Source organism: Sander vitreus, chromosome 18 (genome assembly GCF_031162955.1).
Source record: "Sander vitreus isolate 19-12246 chromosome 18, sanVit1, whole genome shotgun sequence".
Lineage (NCBI taxonomy): Eukaryota > Metazoa > Chordata > Actinopteri > Perciformes > Percidae > Sander > Sander vitreus.
The window spans coordinates 17537165-17558994 of NC_135872.1; the positions used below are offsets into that span (position 1 = coordinate 17537165).

At 41.2% G+C, this 21830-nt stretch overlaps 1 protein-coding gene across 6 annotated transcripts; it reads right to left on the reverse strand.

Annotated features, from left to right (window-relative positions):
- Nucleotides 1-23: 23 nt before the first annotated feature.
- Nucleotides 24-21727, reverse strand: dpf3 (double PHD fingers 3). Of its 6 annotated transcripts, XM_078274704.1 has the most exons (12): nt 21240-21517; nt 14190-14350; nt 12784-12891; nt 9823-9956; nt 9593-9688; nt 9064-9136; nt 8481-8522; nt 7095-7232; nt 6761-6889; nt 3516-3628; nt 2651-2732; nt 24-2499 (listed from the first exon to the last, which is right to left on the reverse strand). In XM_078274704.1, exons 1-12 carry the CDS (start codon nt 21269-21271, stop codon nt 2432-2434), a joined length of 1176 nt encoding a protein of 391 aa, XP_078130830.1. In that variant the 5' UTR covers nt 21272-21517; the 3' UTR covers nt 24-2431. The 6 variants fall into 6 exon arrangements, 2 of the variants coding, with proteins under 2 accessions (XP_078130830.1, XP_078130831.1); XR_013503428.1 differs by lacking the exon at nt 3516-3628 and having other exon boundaries at nt 21240-21521; XM_078274705.1 differs by lacking the exon at nt 8481-8522 and having other exon boundaries at nt 21240-21528.
- Nucleotides 21728-21830: the final 103 nt, after the last annotated feature.

A 21830-nucleotide genomic window follows, 5' to 3' on the forward strand; every position in this document is an offset into this window, starting at 1 on the left:
GATGACATGCAAAGAAACAAGACTAATGGAAACGTCTTTATTTCAACACAAAACATAACATTTACTTCAACAAAATACAACACACATGTTGAATCACTGTAGGTGGATGGCATCAAATAAGAATGACATCCAAGACATTTTTAAAAGGAAGACACAAAGGGTCATTAAACCCGCCATGGAAAAGCACAATAAAACCTTCTGCATATTATTAACATCATGTACTGTATCTATGTTTGCTCATGATTGTCTGTGGAAAAGCAATATCAAATACAAACTCATAATAAAAAAAAATAAAAAAACACAAATGCAGATTGTGATATCCTGTGAAGGCTTGCACAAATGTGTACTTAACGGGCCTTTTCTGTTTAGTTTTGAGATTCTTGGTGGTTCTTCCTATTCATGATCAACCATGTTTTTAGAACATTAGATTAGTGTTACAAAAACATAAATTACACTGATGGAGCTTTGAAGATTTGACATGAAACCAATTTAACTTTTCAACCTTACTCCCGTGGTAATATAAATCCAGAATGTCCAGAATATATTCTCGTGCATAAAAGCATAAAAAGAACTGTATTAAAGTCTTATATCTTATATATAACCTGTGCCAGCTTCCAGACAGGACTCACCAGTAAATAGCCTACTGCTTCCTCAGGACATGTATATGATTCACCACACACTGCCTGTTCAAATGAGTCATGAATCAAGGTTTGATAATACACACATTGCCCTGGTTAATTTACAGCAGTGGTTCCCAAACTGTAGGGTGGAGCCCTCTGGAGGGCTACAGAGGTATTGCAGGGGGCACACATTACACATGGGTCATGAAATATCCAATAAAATAAAGGCTTTTTAAGTAATTTTGAAGAAGAGTGCCTTGGATTTTTTCATTTTCTCTACATTCAAGTGAATTCCTGACCCCAACGAGCACCTTCAAGCATTTGATTGAACTTCGTGAGCACCCTGGACTTTTTTGTCAAACCAGCAGACTATTTTGAAATGTCCAACACCTTAATTACAGTATAAATCGACTGTTCACTAAACTCCTCCCCCAAAAAGCAATTGTCCAATCACCTCTTAGCAACTGTTACAGTAATAGGCATGACAGACTTTTGTCCACTTGCTGAAGTGATGTACCGTTACATGGGGCATGTGTAAGGACGATATTCTGTACCCAAGAGTTTAAAGTAAGTACCTTTCTTAAAAATAAAAAAATAAACCCATGTAAGAAGAAATATTAAGAATCTTGATCTTGAGTTGACGTTACTGTAATACAATAGAACCTTGTGTCTTTTGTCAATATTTATTTATTTTTTTACGTTGAACACCAGAAAATAATGAGAAAATTCTAGAAAATGCAGTTTGTGTTTATATTACAGTAATGCTATTTTAATATATTCAGCTCCTTTTGTTACTAGTATCCCCAGTATTGTTAGAAGTTGATAAAAATGTGTTTGGGTGGGGCAGGAGAGGGGCCAGTATTTAGTATTAGTTTTTCCGGCTTCCACAGCAGAGAAAGTTTGGGAACCACTGATTTACAGTAACAATGATCTCCTTGACAGTAAGATTGGACCATTACAACAATAAATAAATAATAACATTCTATGTAAAGAAATGTTATAATTTGTGTAAAGTGACGAACTGAGCACCGTGGTATCCTAGTAACTGCAAGGATACAAAAACAGTCGTGGATTAGAAATGTCACCACACTCCAACAGGAATGATAGTTGAGGCGGTTTTATCTCCCCGTTGACTCTTAGCGCAGATATAAATTTCACCAAGTTTGACAAAAACCTGTGAAAGATGGCATAACTAACATTGAGTCTGTCCAGATATAAAAAAAAGGACTGTCACTGTACAGTCTAAACACAGAAGAGGAGTAGAGCTGGGAGGAGACATTTAAACAAACATTAGTCAAACCCGCTGTAGAGCTTGAGCAGGGAAGCAAGTGAAACAGCTTCAGTAGAAAGTCTGTGACGAACGACTTCCAAATCATACTCACATGAATTGAAATCAGGGGGAAATATCTACGGTTTGTTTAAAATGAGTATTTCACATACACATACTACACAGTATTTGCCGTTATCAATCTTGCTTTGGCTTCTGGCCGTCTGCTGAGTGGTGAGGTAGAGAAATTACTGAACGGCAGACCTGCTGTCAGCTGACTTGTGGTCGAGACATGGCGTGTTGATGCCGTTTGGAGCGTTGCTCGGCTACATGAGAGGTCAAAGATCTTTGCGCCTCACACAGGAAAATGCCCTGAGCCTGCTAATGCACTGGAGTGTGTGTGTGAAAGAGTGCACCTGTGTGTGTTTGATTATATCTGAGAGAAAGTGTTCGCTAATGTGTGGGCATGTCAAACAGTTAATGTATAGGTACAAATATATATATATTGTGTGTACGTGTGTGTTGAGAAGAATGTCCAAGGAAGTTATGCTTCTCCATAGGCTGAGGCCTTGTCTTTTAACAGGTCCAGACACACGTGACAGCTCCAGCTCCCTGCGAAAAGAGAGAGACAAAGAAAGAGAGGCTGAAATCTTTGTCCTCCTTGCTCTTTTCCTTATATAGCCTCTCTCAAATATACAGTACATGACATATATAGTATCAACACGCTGACGTATAATAAAACCTATGAGAGTGGCTGTTGTACCTTCTGGAGGCTTGGTCATTGGAGGCTTCAGGCAGTACATGTGGTATCCTCTGTCACAGTCATCACAGAACAGCAGCTGGTCCTGCATAAGCAGCACACAATCAACATCTTAATTATATAATATCTATGAACTATGTATGTATAAGGGGGCAGAAAAATAAACATGAACCCTGCCTGGAAAAGGAAAAGGACATAAATGCTGGAGTAAGTAAATCAGAGTTACAAATGCTGCTATAAATGTGACAGCATTTATCAGCTATAAAAGATGGCAAGTAGTACTGGGAGCTTTCAAAACATAATTTGACAGCTAATGGAGGCTTTTTATGCCCAAACTGCTGCTACATTTGTCAAAAAAAGAGGTAAGTAACATGCAACCTTATATAATACACCTTTGATGCAATGTTTGCTATCGTGGGTATTAATTATTTATTAAGCTGAAGTCCTTTTCATGAAGTGTTTACATAATTAAAGTTGTTTTTTATAATCTTGTAAATCAATGTAGACTGCATTTGTATGAAAGTGTGAAACACAAGTAAACGTATTTGGCTATTCCATGAATTTATGATAATTTACGTGTTATCCAAAGGAGAAAAACATGAATTGTTCACTCTTATAAAACATATTTCTGAGCCAGTCACTGGAGTGGAAAAAAGAAATCACATCAAGGGTGACTTCTCATGTATAATATCTGCTTGGCTTGTATGTAGTGCCTTTGACAAGGTGAATGCTGACGGTGGGAAGCTCACAACATTAAAAGCAAAGCAAGTCAAATGTGATGCGCTTCAAAAGCAAATTCTAAAGGGAAATCTAGCCGCAGAGGATCATACATACTGTACAAGACTTCCCTCTCCTACAGTATACATACATCGTTCTCTGAGGTGCCACAAAGGCTGCAAGACTTGCACTCTATGCACTGCCACTGGTACGTCCTCACTGCCTGCATCATGTTATCAGTGAACTGCAGACATGTGGGGTGACCTGCAGAGGGACGGTGAGGAGAGGAGAGAAAAGTGAAGAAGGAAGGAAGGAAAGGGTGACAGGGTGCATTGCCAGACAAGTTTATAAAGCAAAGTCAGTGGTGTTTTCTTATGTAATAGCTGAGAGACACGTGGCAGGAGCTCTTAATTGGAGCTGACAGCAGACAAAGACCGACACACATCTGAACATATTTACATAATCCATTAAAAATGATTTACATGATCTGCAGCTTCATCTGAGGGCCTGCTTCAGGCAAATGAAAATGAATAAATACACAGATTTTGTAACTTGGAAAGTCATTTAGAAAACACTATTTCTCCCTTCAAAAGAAGGTTGCTATGTCTTTATAAGAGCCAGCAGTAAGTGTTAACTTTGTCTATAATTTCACTCCATAGTGTTGACAGTGCGTACAGCTGGATGAAATGTAGCTTCAAAAGCAATCTAGCCACAAAAGACAAGTGATTATATGTCTGGAAAACAAAACACAAGCTGTGATGTGTGTACAGGAAAACACAGCCAAGCATTATTCTTTTATCATTCCCCCATAAATCTACAGCTGGGACAACTAAAAAAAATATTTGGTATAAAATTGTCTGCTTGTTCCCCATCAGCCTCTCATGCACACAGTTATCTGCATCACCCTGGTATCAATGGGGTATCAATGAGCCATGAATGAGCCGTAATTGAGAATGAGCCGATTTAAATCTGGACTTGGAAAGCAGCCAGAAACACTGAGGACATTATTCAGCCTGTGATGTGTGAATAAAGACAAACGTGATCTGAGTGAAATTTAAAGCTGCCTGTCGCCCAAATTAAACTGAGGAATAACAGTCTGGGAGAAATGAGCTGTGGCAGTTTATAAAGATGGCCTATCAGCAAGCAGTAGAAGAAGCATTTCTACTCAGCAGCAAAGAAAAGATCTTGTCTGTAAAGACAAAGAGGAGCAATGGAGTGCCTATTGGCTCTTACCTCTCCTCTTTAGCCAATGGAGTGACTCAACAGTCCATGTTCATCCCTCCCCCTGCCACATTAGCGACCACTCATGTAATTTATTCCTTTTTCTCTGGTCCACCGTGTCTGCTACGAACTTTTCAGTCCAGAACTAATTAGGAAGTAGCCGTGAAGTTTGGTCTATATCTTGATTATCTTTCGCAAGCATAGTTAAAGTCTAAGGAGATTATTGTTGGTTTATGAAAAATGACTTAATGCGTTGAACAGTAAAATCCACCTGAGCATGTTAAAAAAATGCCATTGTATCCATCAGAGATTTTCCACGAAAAATATGTCTTCAAATGTTCAGGTGGTCAGGAAGTCAGTCATCAGCTGTCATCCACAGCATCATCATCGTCTGAAAACAAAATGTCTTCCAGCTCGGCATCTTCAAAGCCATGAAACGTGGAGGCCTCGCTGTCTGACGTGTTGCTGAACAATTCCTCTAGAGCACTCGGCTTCCTCCCATTCTTCTTCACTCCTCCTCTTCCAGCTACCATGAAAACATCAGCGTCAGAGCAACACAGACAAGGCCACACACTCTCGCAACAACAAAGTCTACCGTAGCAAGAAAGCATCGCACTTGTTGAAATGAATGCCCTCTTACTGCGTAAGACGGTTGAGCTGATTCGAGAAATGTTTTGCTGAGATATCCAGCAGTGGCGGCTTTGGCTTAGTGTGGAGGAAAAAAAAGAGGAAAAAGAAACAAAAATGCAGCCAAATGTGCCATAAGGTAATGGTGAAAACAGAGCAACAAAAGAGTGAATGCATGTCGTCTAAAGGCAGAAGTCCTTACTGATGGGCGATGCTGACATGGAGAAGCATGCAGGATGGAAGCAAGCAGCGGAGCTGAGGAATCAATATTATTGAAATTGCAAAAAGTTCCAGCAGTTGGCTCAAACTTCTGATGGTCTACAAGGCTCATTGACAACCCACTGAAAAGACACTGCGAACATGAAAGCTCAATTCACTGCACGCCATAAATGTAGAATCAGATCACATCATCAGGTAAAGACAAAGGTTGGTTTGAACAATGATGACTTGGAATAATTGGACTAAAATGAACATTCATGTAAACTTGTTAATAGTATAGCTTATTGATGTGGCTTCCAAAAGAAATGATGTAATAATTATAATAATATATTAATATATAAATATAAAATCTAAATAGATATCTGATGCAGAGTTTTAAACTGCACCACATTTGTGGCCATTAGGGAAGCACCATTTAAGTCAATGTACCAAAAATAAACATTGCGAGGAACAGACATAAACAAGATTGTGGATAAAAAAGAAAGTAAAGGGAAACAAAAATGAGATGTGTAGTACACACAAAATAAAGTATGAGAGCAAACAACTAATTTCTGAAAATCTCAATTATTTCCTAAAGTAATAGTATGATTTTGGGCAATACACTTATTTGTTCCCTGCTGAGAGTGAGATGAGAAGGTTGATACCACTCTCAGGTGTGTACGTTAAGTATGAAGCTAGAGCCAGCAGCTGGTTAGCTTAGCTTAGCTTAGCATAAAGACTGGAAGCAGGTGGAAACAGCTAGCCTGGCTCTGTCCAAAGGAAACACCAGCAGCTCTAAAGCTCATTAATTAACACGTTTTATCTTGTTTGTTTAATCTGTACTACAACCTACAAAAACGGTAACAACAAAACTCCAGGAAGTTACTTAGTCCAGTATATAACCTCCTGTAAAAACACAACTTTTACACTTTAGGTTTTGTACAGACAAAATGAACCAGATATACTGGATGTGTTATTTAGTGAGTTGTAGAAGTGTTGTTAGGTGGCCTTCGTTACCTCTGGACAGGCTAGCTGTTTCTCCATTTCCAGTCTTTATGCTAGGCTAAGCTAACAGTCTTCTGGTTCTAGCTTCCTATTTACCGTATAGACATGAGAATTGTATCAATTTTCTCATGTAACTCTCGGCAGGAAAGCAAATAACTGTATTTCCCCAAATGTCAAACTATTCCCCTTGATAAGAGTACTGATTTTGCTGCGCTATTGAAAACACTCATAACATTTCATTTGATTGGCAGGAAAACTACTTGTGGTCTACAACTAATGCTGGCGTCAACAAAGAACCTAAAGCTTTGATGGAAACCCTCCATGTTGTGGAGATTGGGGACTCACCAGAGCGTCCGCAGTCAGAGCAGGACACCAGCTCCTCAGCCTGGCCTGTCTTCCTGTTGGAGTCCTGGTCTCCCAGGCAGAAGTCACAGTAGTCGTTGGGGATGATGCTGCCATCTGGGCCCTTTTGAGCTGTCGGCAGGAGACACATGTAAGGAGAAAGATGCATGAGCTGCCATTAATATTCAGAAAACGTGTGGCCATCTGGGTTATCATACAGTAAATGTTATCTTTATGAATGTGTGTGACTGTGTGCATTAGGGAGTTCCTGTCATGAGCTGGCACTTACTAAAACTTTTTGTCGTTCTATGTAATTAAATGCTAGCCAGCAGCTTACGTTTGTGGTTGTCTGCGTTGTATGGAGGAGATGGGGCCATCTCTGTTTCCTTCTCCTCCTCACCCTCCTCCTCTGCCAGGTGAGTGTGGGTGTAGTGGTAGCTCAGGCCAGGCCGGTTCTTGTAGCGCTTTCCACAGACTACAGATAAAACATCACAGGTGCATTAGAAACATGTAAAAAAGAAAAAAACTTGTGCAACTATTGTAGAGTACAGTGGAGTAAGAGTCAGCTCAAAATAATCTGTCATCTCTGCCTAAATAGGAATATAATTGATTTTAATTTGCAGGACTTCAACTCGTTGTCAGTACTCATGTTTGATGGTTTGCTTTACAGTCATTGTATGTGAATATAAATGGGATGTAACCTTTAGTTTAAGACAGAGTTGTTGAGATTATATATTATTGCTGCTGAGACAGCGAGCGAGGAGCTTTATCTGCTAAATATTTAATGCCAATAATTTTCATTTGTAAGTTAAATAATTTGAAAGATAGCTCATTTTAGGCAAACGTCAGAAAGCTGACGTCAAATCAGTCATTGAATTGAAATGAAAATACACATACGAATTGATAAGTTCTTCACAAGGAAGTCCAGTGAAACGACTAATAGACATGGACCCGAGATGTATCAAAGGTACACCTACAACTCTTTTTAAAAACATATAACAAGCAAACCGACACAAAGTTAGAGCTTTACAGACACATTTTTACCCTGCTGTTGCTGTACTGTGAAGCACTGGAAGTCACACATCTAATATATAAAATCAGGATTGGTTTGGAAGCATTTAATGTGCTAATAATATGAAGAAAAAATAGGATCTATAGTCTAATATTGTAGGAGCTCTTGGGGTCACTGAGAACTTAATGAGCACATTAGAGCTATAGCCATCATAGAAGTTTCTTATTATTATACTGTATATATCTGCTGCTTTTCTTGCTACACCCAATTCAGCAGCCATTTCTTCTGTCTTTGCATTTACCAATTTGCATTATTTTACCACAAAGGTGCCAATCCAATCCCATGTTAAGATAGTCCACCTAGTGTAAACACTTCTACAATGGCTACATCTGCGGATCACATCAAAGCGAGCACAGCTTTAAGGAAACATGCATCCCTCAGGGCGACATTAGTGGAGCTGCGGCTTAGGCATAATTCTGTGCATGCCTTGCAATGAGCAAGCATTAAGGCACATTGCGTAGCGTTAGTGTCATGCAATGTTTGCACTGAATTCAGGAACCTGGACGAGCATGAAGCATTTCAAGCGTTACAATTCTCCAAAGGTATTAGCATTCAGTCAGCCATTCCCACACCAGATGCCCATGAGCAAAAAAAGAAAAAAGGCCTATCATAAAGCCCCTACAAAGACAAGATGGCGACAGGTTCAGATACCTTCTTCAGCCTTTTTTGAGTTATGCTTTTGTTTGTATCTATCTGGAACAGAGAAGACACAAAAGCAAACGATAAAGGAAAGACAGCACAAGACACAAAATGAGGATGAGATTCATTTGTTCGAGGCTCAGTCAGCGTGGCTATCTCTATCCACATCCGCATGGCAATCCATTCCTGGGCGGAGGGGGGATTCTGTCCAAGTACGCAAGTGGCATGCTAGTCAGGTCCGGATTAACGACAAACACTTTCTTCATGCTGCAGAGGACAGCTCTTAGAACAGAAGGAGAGGGGGCTATCATTGAAAGATGAGAGAAAACTACTCGTCTGCTGGATTTTTCTCTGTTTTCTAAACATTTAAGCTAAGAATTTGAAACAGGCATGTAAAGAAACGTTTCTGGACAATATATCTCAAAGGAATTTGTAATAGTCAAAGCTAAGGGGTAGAGAGTTTCTCCACTTCCTTGAGATTTAGGAAACACTGTGTTTCTGAATATAGTTAGACTAAGGTGTAGAGTGAACACTAATGACCCTGATCACATGATGGCACATGATGTACAACAAATGAAGCATCCTTTTCTCTTACTGTCACAGACGTAAGGTTTGTCCTGGTCGTCGATGTTAACGGGCTCTGTCCTCCTGCGACTGGATCCTCTGTTCTGAAAGGAAACAAAACACACTCTGATATTTAAACCTCCAATGTATTAATGTTTTTATCATTTCTTTTAACTTGGCATGAATTAACATATTTCAAAAACAAGGTTTATTGTGCTCATCTGGTATGAAACAAAGACATAATCATTTTTTCATTTAATAGATTTACTCTCCTCTTTTACCACACACACACACACACACACACACACACACACACACACACACACACACACACACACACACACACACACACACACACACACACAAATTTCTTAATGCCTGTCGGGCTCGGGCCGGGTTCGGTTACTGCTCTGTCGGACGCGGGCCGGGCTCGGACAGAAAAATGCGGCCCGATCCGCACTCTAACACACACACACACACACACACACACACACACACACACACACACACAAATGTGTGTGCCTGTGTACACGCTGTGTCTCTGTCTGTGTGACACTCACTTTGCCTCTGTTTCTGTTCTTTCTCTTTGGAGTATCCACGTCAAAGTCTTCGTCATCATGGAGACCGTCCCCATTTTCCTCCGCCTCCAGAACTCTCTGCAGAGCACAAATACACACATACAGACAGTGGGAGGGTTAGGTAAAAGTAAAAATATGCCTGTGGGTTACTATTTTGACAATATACATACCACTCTACATAATGCACACATTATAAAAGTATAATAAAATACCTGTATTTCCAGCAACGTTTCCTCCTCCTTACAGATGTTGTTTTTTTTCTCCAGCAGACTGTCCCCCCTCAGGAGGGCCTCCAAAGCTGTGGCCTCCCCTGGGGGCCCCTCGCGCTTAGGGGCCAGTTCAGCTTCTGACAAGGTAGTGGCAGAAGAGAATAAGAAAAAAGCATTTGATATGGCAGGTGTGTGTGTGTGTGTGTGTGTGTGTGTGTGTGTGTGTGTGTGTGTGTGTGTGTGTGTGTGTGTGTGTGTGTGTGTGTGTGTCTGAGCCAATGTCCTTACCAATGCAAATGTATTTCAAAACTTTTGCAGTTTATCATCTTGACTAAAATGTTGCTGACCATATCAAACACAAATGTTACATGACTTGAGTAACCGGCTTTGTGCCAGATGACATGATCAGAATTTTCAAAGTTATCCTATTTAGGATCTCTCTGCACAGGATGTAAAGGGAGTTTTAGTAACAGTGGAACCAGGTGCACAGTAAGAGAAAAAGGAAATAATTATTTGAATTTTCATTTCCATGTGGATGAACTTGCTGCAGCATTGACTCTCTGTCCTCGTCGTTGATCTCTAACACCGAGATGAGAACAGAATGAAAGCAAGGATGTGATAAGAAAGGCAGGGAGTGTGCAAGGCTGCTTCACCTCTGGGTTCCCCCCCCCCTTCTCCTCCTCCTCTCATTTCTTTGTGTCTATTTGTGTGGGTTGACTTGTTGGCACTGACAAGACGTTTCTCCCCTCCCCACTCTGTATCCCTCCATTCACCTCTGTTCTCTGCTGACACCCTCTTTCCTCCTTTATACTAAATCCCTTCTGCCTTTGCTTTCCTCTCCCCTATTTTCTCTGCCCTCACCAATCCACCTTCCCCTTTATAACCTCCTCCTCACCCCTCCATTGACTCTCTGGGGCAATTACGGTGGAGAGAATGTGGAGCTAAATGTTCGGCTCTGCCAGCGAGAGGCAAAGAAACGTCCTTCACCCCCAACCCGTACGAACTAACACCCATATGCGCTCACACATATATTTATTTGGATCCGCTGCTGAATTTAAAGTGGCATTCCACCAATTTTACACTTGCAGGTCAGTTTATTCGTCAGAAGGAGTACTAGCTTGTGAAAGCACTAAGCAGTTGTATAATGTCGTCTGTGGCTGTGGGGGAGCTTTCCAAAGTTTGAAAAATGAACCCTGATTATGTCACAGTAATGTCATTGGGGTTATCTGGGGTTGGGGGGGGTTGAGGCTTACATGTTTTTTAACAGAAAGTCTGCATTTCACACTGGACATGTGGGGTTTGAAAGAAGTGAGCATTTGGGAGACAGGGGGGTCTAATGAAAGATGCTTTTGAATTGTATCATGGGAAATGTAGGATCCAGAATTTTAAGAGCTTGACCCATACTACGAACTAAAAATTAGGATATAATGTTATGGGAGTGCATGGAGTAAATCACTGTAGTGACTCTGTAATGTAAACTGGCCAATACCGTCGCACCCCTGACATTAAAATTAGGGTTATGAACTAAGAAAAACATGAGAACAAGACACAATAAAAGAGGTAAACTTAAACTACATGCTCATTGCTTTTTTTGTACATCTTAAAATGAATGTTAGGTATCTCAAAAATATCTTATTCTTATGCATTAGCATACCCCTTTTTTGTAACACTGATCAGAGTTTACACTGAGGGAAGCAAAATGGCTGCTGAGGCAAGGCCACTGACATGTGGAGCTGCGACATGAGAAGCAGAGGGTCTACTGTACAAAACAAGGAGTTAAATTCTGGTTTTGTACTATTTCAAAGTAACCTTGTGACAGAGCCTCTGTGTATCTTCACACACACACACACACACACACACACACACACACACACACACACACACACACACACACACACACACACACACACACACACACACACACACACACACACACACACACACACAGAGACAAACCTCTCTTCTCAGGAAGCATTAAATAAACATAAAGTGTTTCCAAAAGCCTGAAAGGGGAGCACTCACATTCCTCTGTCGTTTTATGATAGATATCTGGGCCAAACTGGAGAAATGGATCTCTGAAAAACAAAACTGGAGACTCTTTCACCCTACAAAGGCTTTCTGCTCTTGTAAACTACAGTGTTTCGCTAGTCTTTCCCTTTCTGTGTTTTGCTTGGTTGGTGGCTTGCTTCTGAGGAGTTTATTCTCTTTTTTTCCCCCCTGAAAATGGCTCTTCTGCTTAAAGCTGAATCGTTCATGGTAGAACGCTCTGGAGTATTATATTGCGTCTGGAAGACAGCGAGGGGGAAACAATAGTGTGGCAAAGCCGAAACAAAGACTTGCCTTTATTTCTCCCCCCTTATCAGGTTCCTGGTGCATTCCTTTGCTAAAATCCCCTATACCACACACAAAAGAAAATTTGCACACTTTCACCTCATAAGACTCACTTACATTCTAATGCCTCATGGACAAATGATTATAGAGGCCCAGTTAGGGTGCTTCTGAGCGAGAGTCATGTGTGGGGGTGTTTGTGCGCTTATGTATGTGTATATGTGTGTCTACTGCCAGAGAACAGTGAGAGGAGGCATTGATTCAGGAGAGAGAATGAACCTGGAGACCTGGCGAGAGAGACGGGCTAACCAGAGCCAGATGGTCAGATAGTAACGCCACTGAGCACGCCTAAAGCTCTTTGCAGCTACACAAGAGCACAGAGGGCACAAACACAATGTGCATTTAGGTGAAGCGTGAATACAAAAAGGAGTGGCTGCACTGGTTAAAGTGGCTTTTTTTTAAATTATTGTATTACTGTGGTCAATACTGCTGCGTCTATGACATTCACTGTGCATGCATGTCAGTGTGCTGCATGGCAGTGTGTGTGTGTGTGTGTGTGTGTGTGTGTGTGTGTGTGTGTGTGTGTGTGTGTGTGTGTGTGCGTGTGTGTGTGTGCGTGTGTGTTGTTTGTCTTACCTAGTCGAAGTTCACAGAGGCGGAGCTGGGGATCCAGGGGAGGGTGGAGTCGCCTCTTCTTTCTCCAGCAACGAGCAGGGTAGGTATACATCTGTCCTGCTGCCTGGCCTGACACACACACACACACACACACACACACACACACACACACACACACACACACACACACAACCATAGACATACACACATGCAGAGACACAGGCACACAGGAAGAAATTTAACAACCATTGGCAAGCCGACAATTTTAACAAAACTTGCATTGAGACCCCTACACACACACACACGCACGCACGCACGCACGCACACACAGTCTTGTTTTCCTGACACTTAATATGTCCCGCTTTCAGTGCTCAGGCTTATGGTCCACACATATTTAGAAAACTCCCACTCTTATATTCAGATTCCAGAAAGTCTCATAAAACCTGGAATTTTAGGTACTTTACCAGACATATAAGTTGTAGAAATGTTACTTATTGTTGAGGATGGTTACATTCAGTTTTACCCCAATGAACAATTTAAGCACTTATGCTGTGTCACTATTTCAGCAAAGCAGACTTCTTGTGCTTGAATTGAAAATGTGGGTATTTTTGTGTCTAATCATATTCTACCATTAGCTTAGTAGGAGACAGAGATGAAGGGGAATAAGCATATTTTTATATCTGTCAGCAGGAGCAAAGAAAAAAAAGAGAAGGAGGGGGTAGGGATAAACCCAGAATAAATGCATATAATGCGAGTTAGGTCTGCCACAAAGTATAGGGTGTGGCCTGAAGGGCTTTGGATACAAGATGGAGAACAGGCTATTTGTGTCCAGCTCTCGGTAAAGAGCAGATTGTTCCCTGTGGTTGTGCAGGCGACCCAAATGTGCATTCTCACTGCATGTCTCAGGGTAAATCAGCAAGTGGTAACTCATGTAATGTACAAAAGAGGGGTTGACTTGCTTTTTTATTGAGGGAGGAGAACTATACATTAAACCCTTGCTATCCATCCATATTTATGCATTTCTGCTTTTTGCTGAGAGTTAGATGAGAAGATTGATACCAGTCTTTGTGCGTTCAATATACAATCAGTAGCTACTTAGCCTAGGTTAGCATAAGGACCGAAAATAGGGGTAACAGCTAGCCTGGCTCTTTTCAAAGGTGACAAAATCTGCCTACCAGCACTTCGCAATTTTTCTAATTTACACATTAGATATCGCAATGAACCAACATAGGTTGGTTGCCTGGCAAACACAGTCTCCAAGACTCCAGAAAATCACTAGAAAAAGTCTAGCACATAACCCCCCATAAAACCACAACTTTTTTCAACAGTAAACTAAATCTACAGTGTTTAGAACGTAAACATTCCCATATTTTGAAAGCCATATCAGTAGCATGAATTTGTTCAGTGGATCAGATAGTGTTTCCCACCTGGCTGGCGGTGGCACTTTTCCATCCAGATGTAGCAGTTGTTCTGTGCTACACCAGTTTGCGAGTCCAGGAAGGGCATGCGCACGCTGCGTTCGGCACAGAGACGGGCATTGTAGCTGCGGCAGTGTTCGATAGCCTCCTTGTAGAACTGGTCACCAAGCCTGAACACAGACAGACAGACAGATAGACAGACAAGAAGAAGCAGGCTCATTATCATTTACTTGTACGTTAACTGCCCCATGCATTTAACATCGGACTTAGGTTACCCACAAGTAACATTATAGTCCTATTTCTGCCATTGATCTAAGCTATTTGCAGCATGCTGCTTTGATTTCTGCTTTCCGTGCGCTGAGTCATCCCTGCTCTTGAAGTCCTATCAGGCTGCTAAATGCTAACATTTTTGGATAGTTAATGGCAATAACATGTGCTGGGCGGCTGATAATTTGGTACGGTCTGCAAATCAAGTATTGAGCGGGACTTGTCCAGTCCTAGTAAACATTAGCTTAATATAACAAGCCCAGACTTCTTTCCTCATTTCAGCTCGGTCTGCATTTGCTGCATGAATCAGATGAAGCATGAAGACAAATGAGCTGAAAAGGAACATCTATACACAATGAGGGCTGTAAAGGCACACATGCAGAAAAAACAATGATAAACCATAAGAAGAGAAGAATGTTTCTCTCTTTCAAATTGATAGATAAGAGAGAGTGCTGGATTAAAGTCCATACAACACTTACACACACACACGCACGCAAACTCAACTGAAAAGAGGGTATAAATCAGGATGTGAGCCATCAATAATCTCTACAATCTCAGTCTAGAGGTCAGATTTTTAAAGCTAAGATCATTAGAGAAAAAAAAAGATTAACTCACTTTTGCCAAAAATACAATATCCACCTTGAGTGGGTTATTTTTTTGATTTAATGACATAACTGAAATCCAGAGAGGAAGATAAAGGAAAGATAGTTCTAACGGGGTCTGATCTTTAGCCAGCAGAGGCACACATGGCTCAGCTCCAGAGGCAGTGCACTGAACTAGTCAACCATCTTTGGGCACAGTTTACTGTTTAGTTTACTAAATGAGTAGAATTTTCTGTTAGCATCTCCTATGGATGATATCCAGACGTCGTGCTCATTTATGCTAATATTTAATTAGTGAATTAAAAGTTGAAAAAAAAGAGAAAAGAATGCCACGAGAATCTCTTGCTGCTGGGAAGATACCCAAATCAGCAGGATCTTGTCTGTCTCTCTGTTTGTGTGCATACATGTCTATCTGCCTGCCCGTCAGCCCCTCTCTCTGACTGGCCGAGCACAGATATGTAAAGAATTCTAAGTTGGACAAAGACCAGCACTCTGGTCACACTGAATCTCACAAAGACGTGCAGTGTTTGGAGGTGGAGGGAGCAGAGGGTGGATGGAGGAGGAAGAGGATAGGGGGAGGGAGGGAGAAGGGTGAGAGGCTGGAGTGAGCAGCAGCAGGGAGTGAACCAGGTATTGCATGCATATATACGGATGGAGGGGAAAGGGGGAGGAGACAGGTATGGAGAAGGTCCTTGATTTGTGGTTGGAAAGAGAAAAAGAAAAATATGAATTAAAAACAAAAGGGAAAATGGACATTGGACAAATGACATAATAGGACAGTACGGCTACCTCATGTCATGGGATACTATGTAATCTAGGCAACTGCGGGAGATTCCAGGAAGTCACTGCTACCAGCTAATAAATTTAGCACGTAACCCCCATAAAAAAAAAAAGTTTTTACAGTAGCACAGCAAACATGCAAAAAATTAAAACCTCTATAGTGGCTCTGTGTGCACCTTCAGTGCCACAGTGTATGTACTGTATAACATCTGGGCTTGAACACATGTGGCATTTGCTGGCTGAGGTTTGTGTCAGGAGACCTACAGAAATGAGGAAGGCAGCTGGTGTTTTTGGCCATGTGTTTTTACAGTATGACGAACCATCAGTCGCAGCAATCCAATCAAATCCAAATGTCCAGAAGAGACTTACTGTCACATAACTCACATTCCCAGAGGTGAAGTGTTATCTCTGCTTTCACTATTTGTTGCCTGAAGTGTGTGTGTGTGTGTGTGTGTGTGTGTGTGTGTGTGTGTGTGTGTGTGTGTGTGTGTGTGTGTGTGTGCGCGTGTGTGTGCGTGCGTGTGTGCCTACAGGCATCTGTCTTCCCCACTTTCCTTTCCTACCTGTCCCATTTTCAGCAACAAAGCGTCTGTGTAGCATCCCTGGGCGGCTTCATAAACTCTTACATAAGTGAGCGTACGTGCCTGCTTGTTTGACTGCTATGCATTTGTCTGAGAGGTGAGCTTTGAGTGTTTGGCTAAGTAATAGTAAAGAGATTTGTGTGTGTGTGTGTGTGTGTGTGTGTGTGTGTGTGTGTGTGTGTGTGTGTGTGTGTGTGTGTGTGTGTCCGAACCAGATTTAAACATCAGAGATTGCAATGTGCTCCTGTTTGTACCCATTAGTGGACTGTATGGCTGATCCTAGTGATGGAGCTTATGTAAGTGGAGTTTTGCATGTCAGGGAACACATTCCTCTTGGTCAACAGCTTCCTGGATACTGATGGAATCTGCAGTTGCTGTGTGTGTGTGTGTGTGTGTGTGTGTGTGTGTGTGTGTGTGTGTGTGTGTGTGTGTGTGTGTGTATACGCATGCATTTGTGCCTGTGTATACCACTGTGATTGTCTCAATTGCTCCCATACTAGCACAGAGGAGCTTTGTGTGCGATGGGGAGTCTTGTCAATGTTTCAAGGTAAAACTGATAGAGGTAGAGCTTATGAACTAGGGGTGTAACAATACATCAATCTAGATCGATATATCAATTCAATCCTCAACGTGTGAACGTGTCAACTGTGTGTGTGTGTGTGTGTGTGTCTGTGTGCTGGCATTCTTGCAAGTGTGTGCAGTAGATGTGTAGTGTTGAAATGTTGCTCTGTCTCTGTAATTATTAGCTGTTATTATGACATTTGAAGAAGATGCCATGATTTATACCTTCGGTTGAAACTACGATATGGACGCATGAGAAAATAACTTTACACTTGTTAGATGTTGTTAGTGTCCTATGGACATGAATAACAGTAGTACTTCTGTGTGCACAGACATCCCGGGTTCAAACACGTCACCTCAATGTTATTGCATCTTATATGATTCAGTTTATATATTTTACCATGTCTTCTGATTAACTACTTCACAAATTGTGGTTTTAGATAAATGCTATATGATTAAAACATCTGACGGAAGGCCTCAATATGCGGCTGAAAGCTCTGGCAAAAGCTTGTAAGTGGTGCTTTATTATGTTATTATATTATAATGTCTTTATATATATATATATATATATATATATATATATGAATTTTGAGATAAATAAAATGTAAACATTTAAATCACAGCCGTAGTAATATTGTAGTAGTAGTTGCTGGGTATGAGTATACTACATTGTATTTGTGCTAACTACACAATCACTGAAGTAGTTTTTGTACTATTATTATTTTCTGATTTTGCACTGTATACTCGCTAGGGATGGGCAATATATCGATATTATATCGATATCGTGATATGAGACTAGATATCGTCTTAGATTTTGGATATCGTAATATCCTGATATGACATAAGTGGTGTCTTTTCCTGGTTTTCAGTCAGAATGCTTTCTATTGCTCCTTTGCTAAAGTTAACAACTTGGCGGCAGGAGGGATTCTCAACATGTTACTGTATATGATATTGTAGAAAATATACTGTCCCTTACGCATACATTCATTTTGAAAAATGCAGAACTGAAAAATCCCACTGATGTCTTGATAATAGGCTTAACAGGCACAACATTTCTCATCATGAACTGTTTAACTGTTGTTTGCATGACCTCATTCAGCTCACTGAGTCAGAAGTACAGTAATGGGAAACTGTACTCTGTATAAGCCACTAACGCTTTCACAATACAAGCCTCTTCAACAACCAGACACATCTTTCTCATAAAGGTTGCGTATCTGCACAGAACGTGCATACAGTGTCTCAAAGATAGAGAGGGGAAAGGAAGCCCACTTTTGGCTAGGAATAGGTAAGAGGCCCCAAAGGAAGTGCAGGGCAGTGCAACAGCATGTGGGCACTGATAGGCGTCTTTTGTGGCACTTTGTAGGCAGCGCACTGGGGTGAAGCAGGAAAGGAGGGGGACGAAGAGGAGGAGCCAAGGAGGCAGGATGGGAGGGAAGAGGAGGGGTTCGATATGTCCCGGGGCACACGTGTTCCCTTTCAAACCCTGTCATACTCATTTTCTCTCAAACACGTGGATGTATGTATGCACGAGCGCACTCACACAAACACATGCTTGTCCGTGCACAAACAGATACACAAAGGGATGGAAAGGGAAAGGTGCACAGAGTGCGGTCGGAGTGGGGAGAGAGGGGAGGAAAGGGTGTTGCAAAAGGGAAACCCTGATTCAGATGCTGTTTCAGATGCTGTTTTCTATGTGGAGATTAATAACATACACACATGCAAACAAAACACATAAGGAGAGAAATATGTCCCAGTTACATGTGCAGAAAAGAAACAATATGTCCCAGTTACATGTGCAGAAAAGAAAACAGAAGGGAAAAAAGATTGATCACTGCATGGTGCTTTTAATATAAAATGTTCCTGGACATTTAATTTCCCATGCCTGGAAACCATTCCCGGACATTCCCATTCCCCAAGCTCGGGTAGACAAAGGCCAGAGTTCGCCCCTGTGCTGAGGTAGTACAAATGTATGCAGTAAATGCAGCCTGCAGCCAGACAGACAACTCCCTCCAGCCCCCAGCCCCCCCTCCCCTCCCCAAACCTCCATCACTCACGCTCCCTCTCACGCAAATTGGGGGAGGGGCGGGTGGCTACACAACCGCCCACGCATGCAACAAACACACATAATAAAAACACAACCCCATACACGTTGACCCACCCACACCACCTCCTTTACATTTCCCTAAATCCTAGCCCACATCCTAACCAAATGATTAAAAAAATGAGGTAAACGGACACACGACGTGCACATAAACACATATCTACATATGAATGACATCGCTCATTTGAATACTTCTCATGTCAGCTCTTCATTAGTCCCATCCCTCACAGCCACCCAGTTTCAATCACAAAGAGGTCTTTGAAAAAAAGAGAGTTTAAATAAATCAAGTATATGCACAGCTAAACATGACTGAATGAGTCTAGAGAGGCAGACGCATTTACTGCGAGCTGTTGACGGTTGTAATTCATCTTCCAGAGCAGGGAAGATTATTATCATGTCCTTTACTGGCTGCTTATGATTTACCAGTCACATCCTGAGGACAGATGACAAGCCCGTTTCAAACAGTGGACTAAAACAACCGTGCTGCCTGAGAACTACGCCACAATAATTATTTCCCATAGTAATACCTCACATGTTACTTGTATATTTGCTCTTACACTTTGACGCGACAGTATTATAGAATTGGCTTATGCGTATTTGTCTGTTTAGGTAGGTTGAGTCCTGCTTCCAACCTACACGTACACACACATTGTTTTCCCTTTTTGCAGATATTGGATGGTGTAGGGGGGGTCTGTCTGAGAGAGCCATGTCACATATGAAGGGCAGATGGGGTTCCCTTCCTCCATCAGTCTGTCTGTCTTTACATGTACCTCTCCCTCTCTCAACAGATGGACCCAGGAGAATACTGGGACGCCTAATCTGCTGCTCTACATGCACAACTGCAGACACCAAACACCCATACCTACATCCTCTACAGCCTAATCTGTTTAAGCAGAATACAGCAGCTTAAAAAGCCTTTTTCCCCAAGTGCTGGGTGTACAGTAGGATCTTTTTTGGTTGTCAACAAAGAGCTCTACAAAACAAGACCATCGTGAGTTCTCTCCGTACTTAAGAAACATGTCATGCTCCTTTTCCTTTCCTGTGAATATGAATACAGAAAATGATATTTGGCACATTAATGGTTCTGTGTAAAAAATATTTTTTTTAAAAAAGCCTTAAGAGAGTGTACAGCTGACAGTTGGAAAGATGTATTTATACTTCCACATTATTACAAAATTACCTCAAGTGAAAAGATATGGTTTATGCCACACCATTAGAAACATAGATATGGCCTCTTGCACACCAGATGATGTGATAATTGCCTAACTCTCTACACATTCCACTTGACAAGTGGTAAACATCTGCTGTTAGCCAGCAGGTTAGACGTGTATTCAGTAATATAGGCTGAGCTGAAAGTTATAGGTGCACTTAATGAAGGGAGGGATATATCTAAACGAATTAACAAACTCATTTTGCATTGATAATTTACTGTGGAAAAAATAATAATAATTAGTGTTTTTCGAATTTGGCCATTTTTTGCATATTTGCTCGATGTTGATGTTTCTACAAATCTTAAACTGCTATGCACCGATTAGGCACCGTTAAGTGATCAGTCATGGTTTTAAAATCTAACTTCAGGGAAACTGCACGCCCCCTAAATCGGTATTACATTGCAGCTTTCTTCTACATACATAAAAGGAGGTCAAAACAATATAATAACACATTATAATCCGCTATCCATTGTTTACATGCATTTGACATTCGCAGGAAAAGCCCGAGCCGCGCAATTAGAGTCGCCCTCTCAATGTGCGCTTTGTGACAATAATTGCATGAAATGATCTATGCAAATTCTCCCGTCTACCACTGACAAAGAAGCCATGCATGCAAACTTCTGCCAATCGTGTTTATAAAGCAGAATGTGGACGATGGCAACTTTCTGTCTAAGTGAAACCAACTGCACGAGAGAGTGCGGACATTTACCCGCGGGTTGGAGATGTTTTCTCTGCAGATTGTGCACGAGTGCATGCTTTTATATTAGTATTGCACAAAACAGCAAGTAGGCGACGGTACAGGTCTGCAGATAACACGGACTGTCCAAGTAGGCTACATAGGCGAAAGTGTTAATTTGTGGTTCTTATTTAAACGCACGTTTAACCCTATATAGATCAATCACATGCAATCAAACTATACATTAACTGTTTGAAAAAAATAAAAGAAATTTACTTACGATTTTAGAGGATTATGAATGACAGTCGCCATTTTCCTGCAGGACTGTAACGTAATATTCCAAATCTCGGTGTAGTTTGGGACCCTTGTGAAAAAACACAACAGCCAATGCGGTCCTGCATGGGCACTGTGCGCCCTACCAATACAACACTAGCATCAAGACACTAGGCGTGGCCTCAGAGAAAGCTGTCAACATCAATGTCCCAGTCCGCAGAGTAGTAATAATTTCATGGAATAAAATGCATTTGTCTTTATTTTAGTGAAAACATTACAATGGGAAATAAGAATATTAAACATCATGAGCTCTGTCATGATTATATTTGTTTAGTTAGGGGTATGTGGACAATAATTCACCAGCCTGTAATACAACCATTTTTTGTCAATTGATTAAAATAGTTTTGAGGAAAAAGTTAATACGAGTTTGGAGAGAACACATTTTGTGTTACTTTAGAGCCTTTAGAGTATTTGAATGCCCATCGTCCGTCAATCAAATTAAATAAAACAAAGTCATACAATGTGTGATGCGTGGCTGAAACGTTCGCAAAGAAAACCACCTATGAATGCCTGCAACGTCAGGCACTATTGTTAGCAA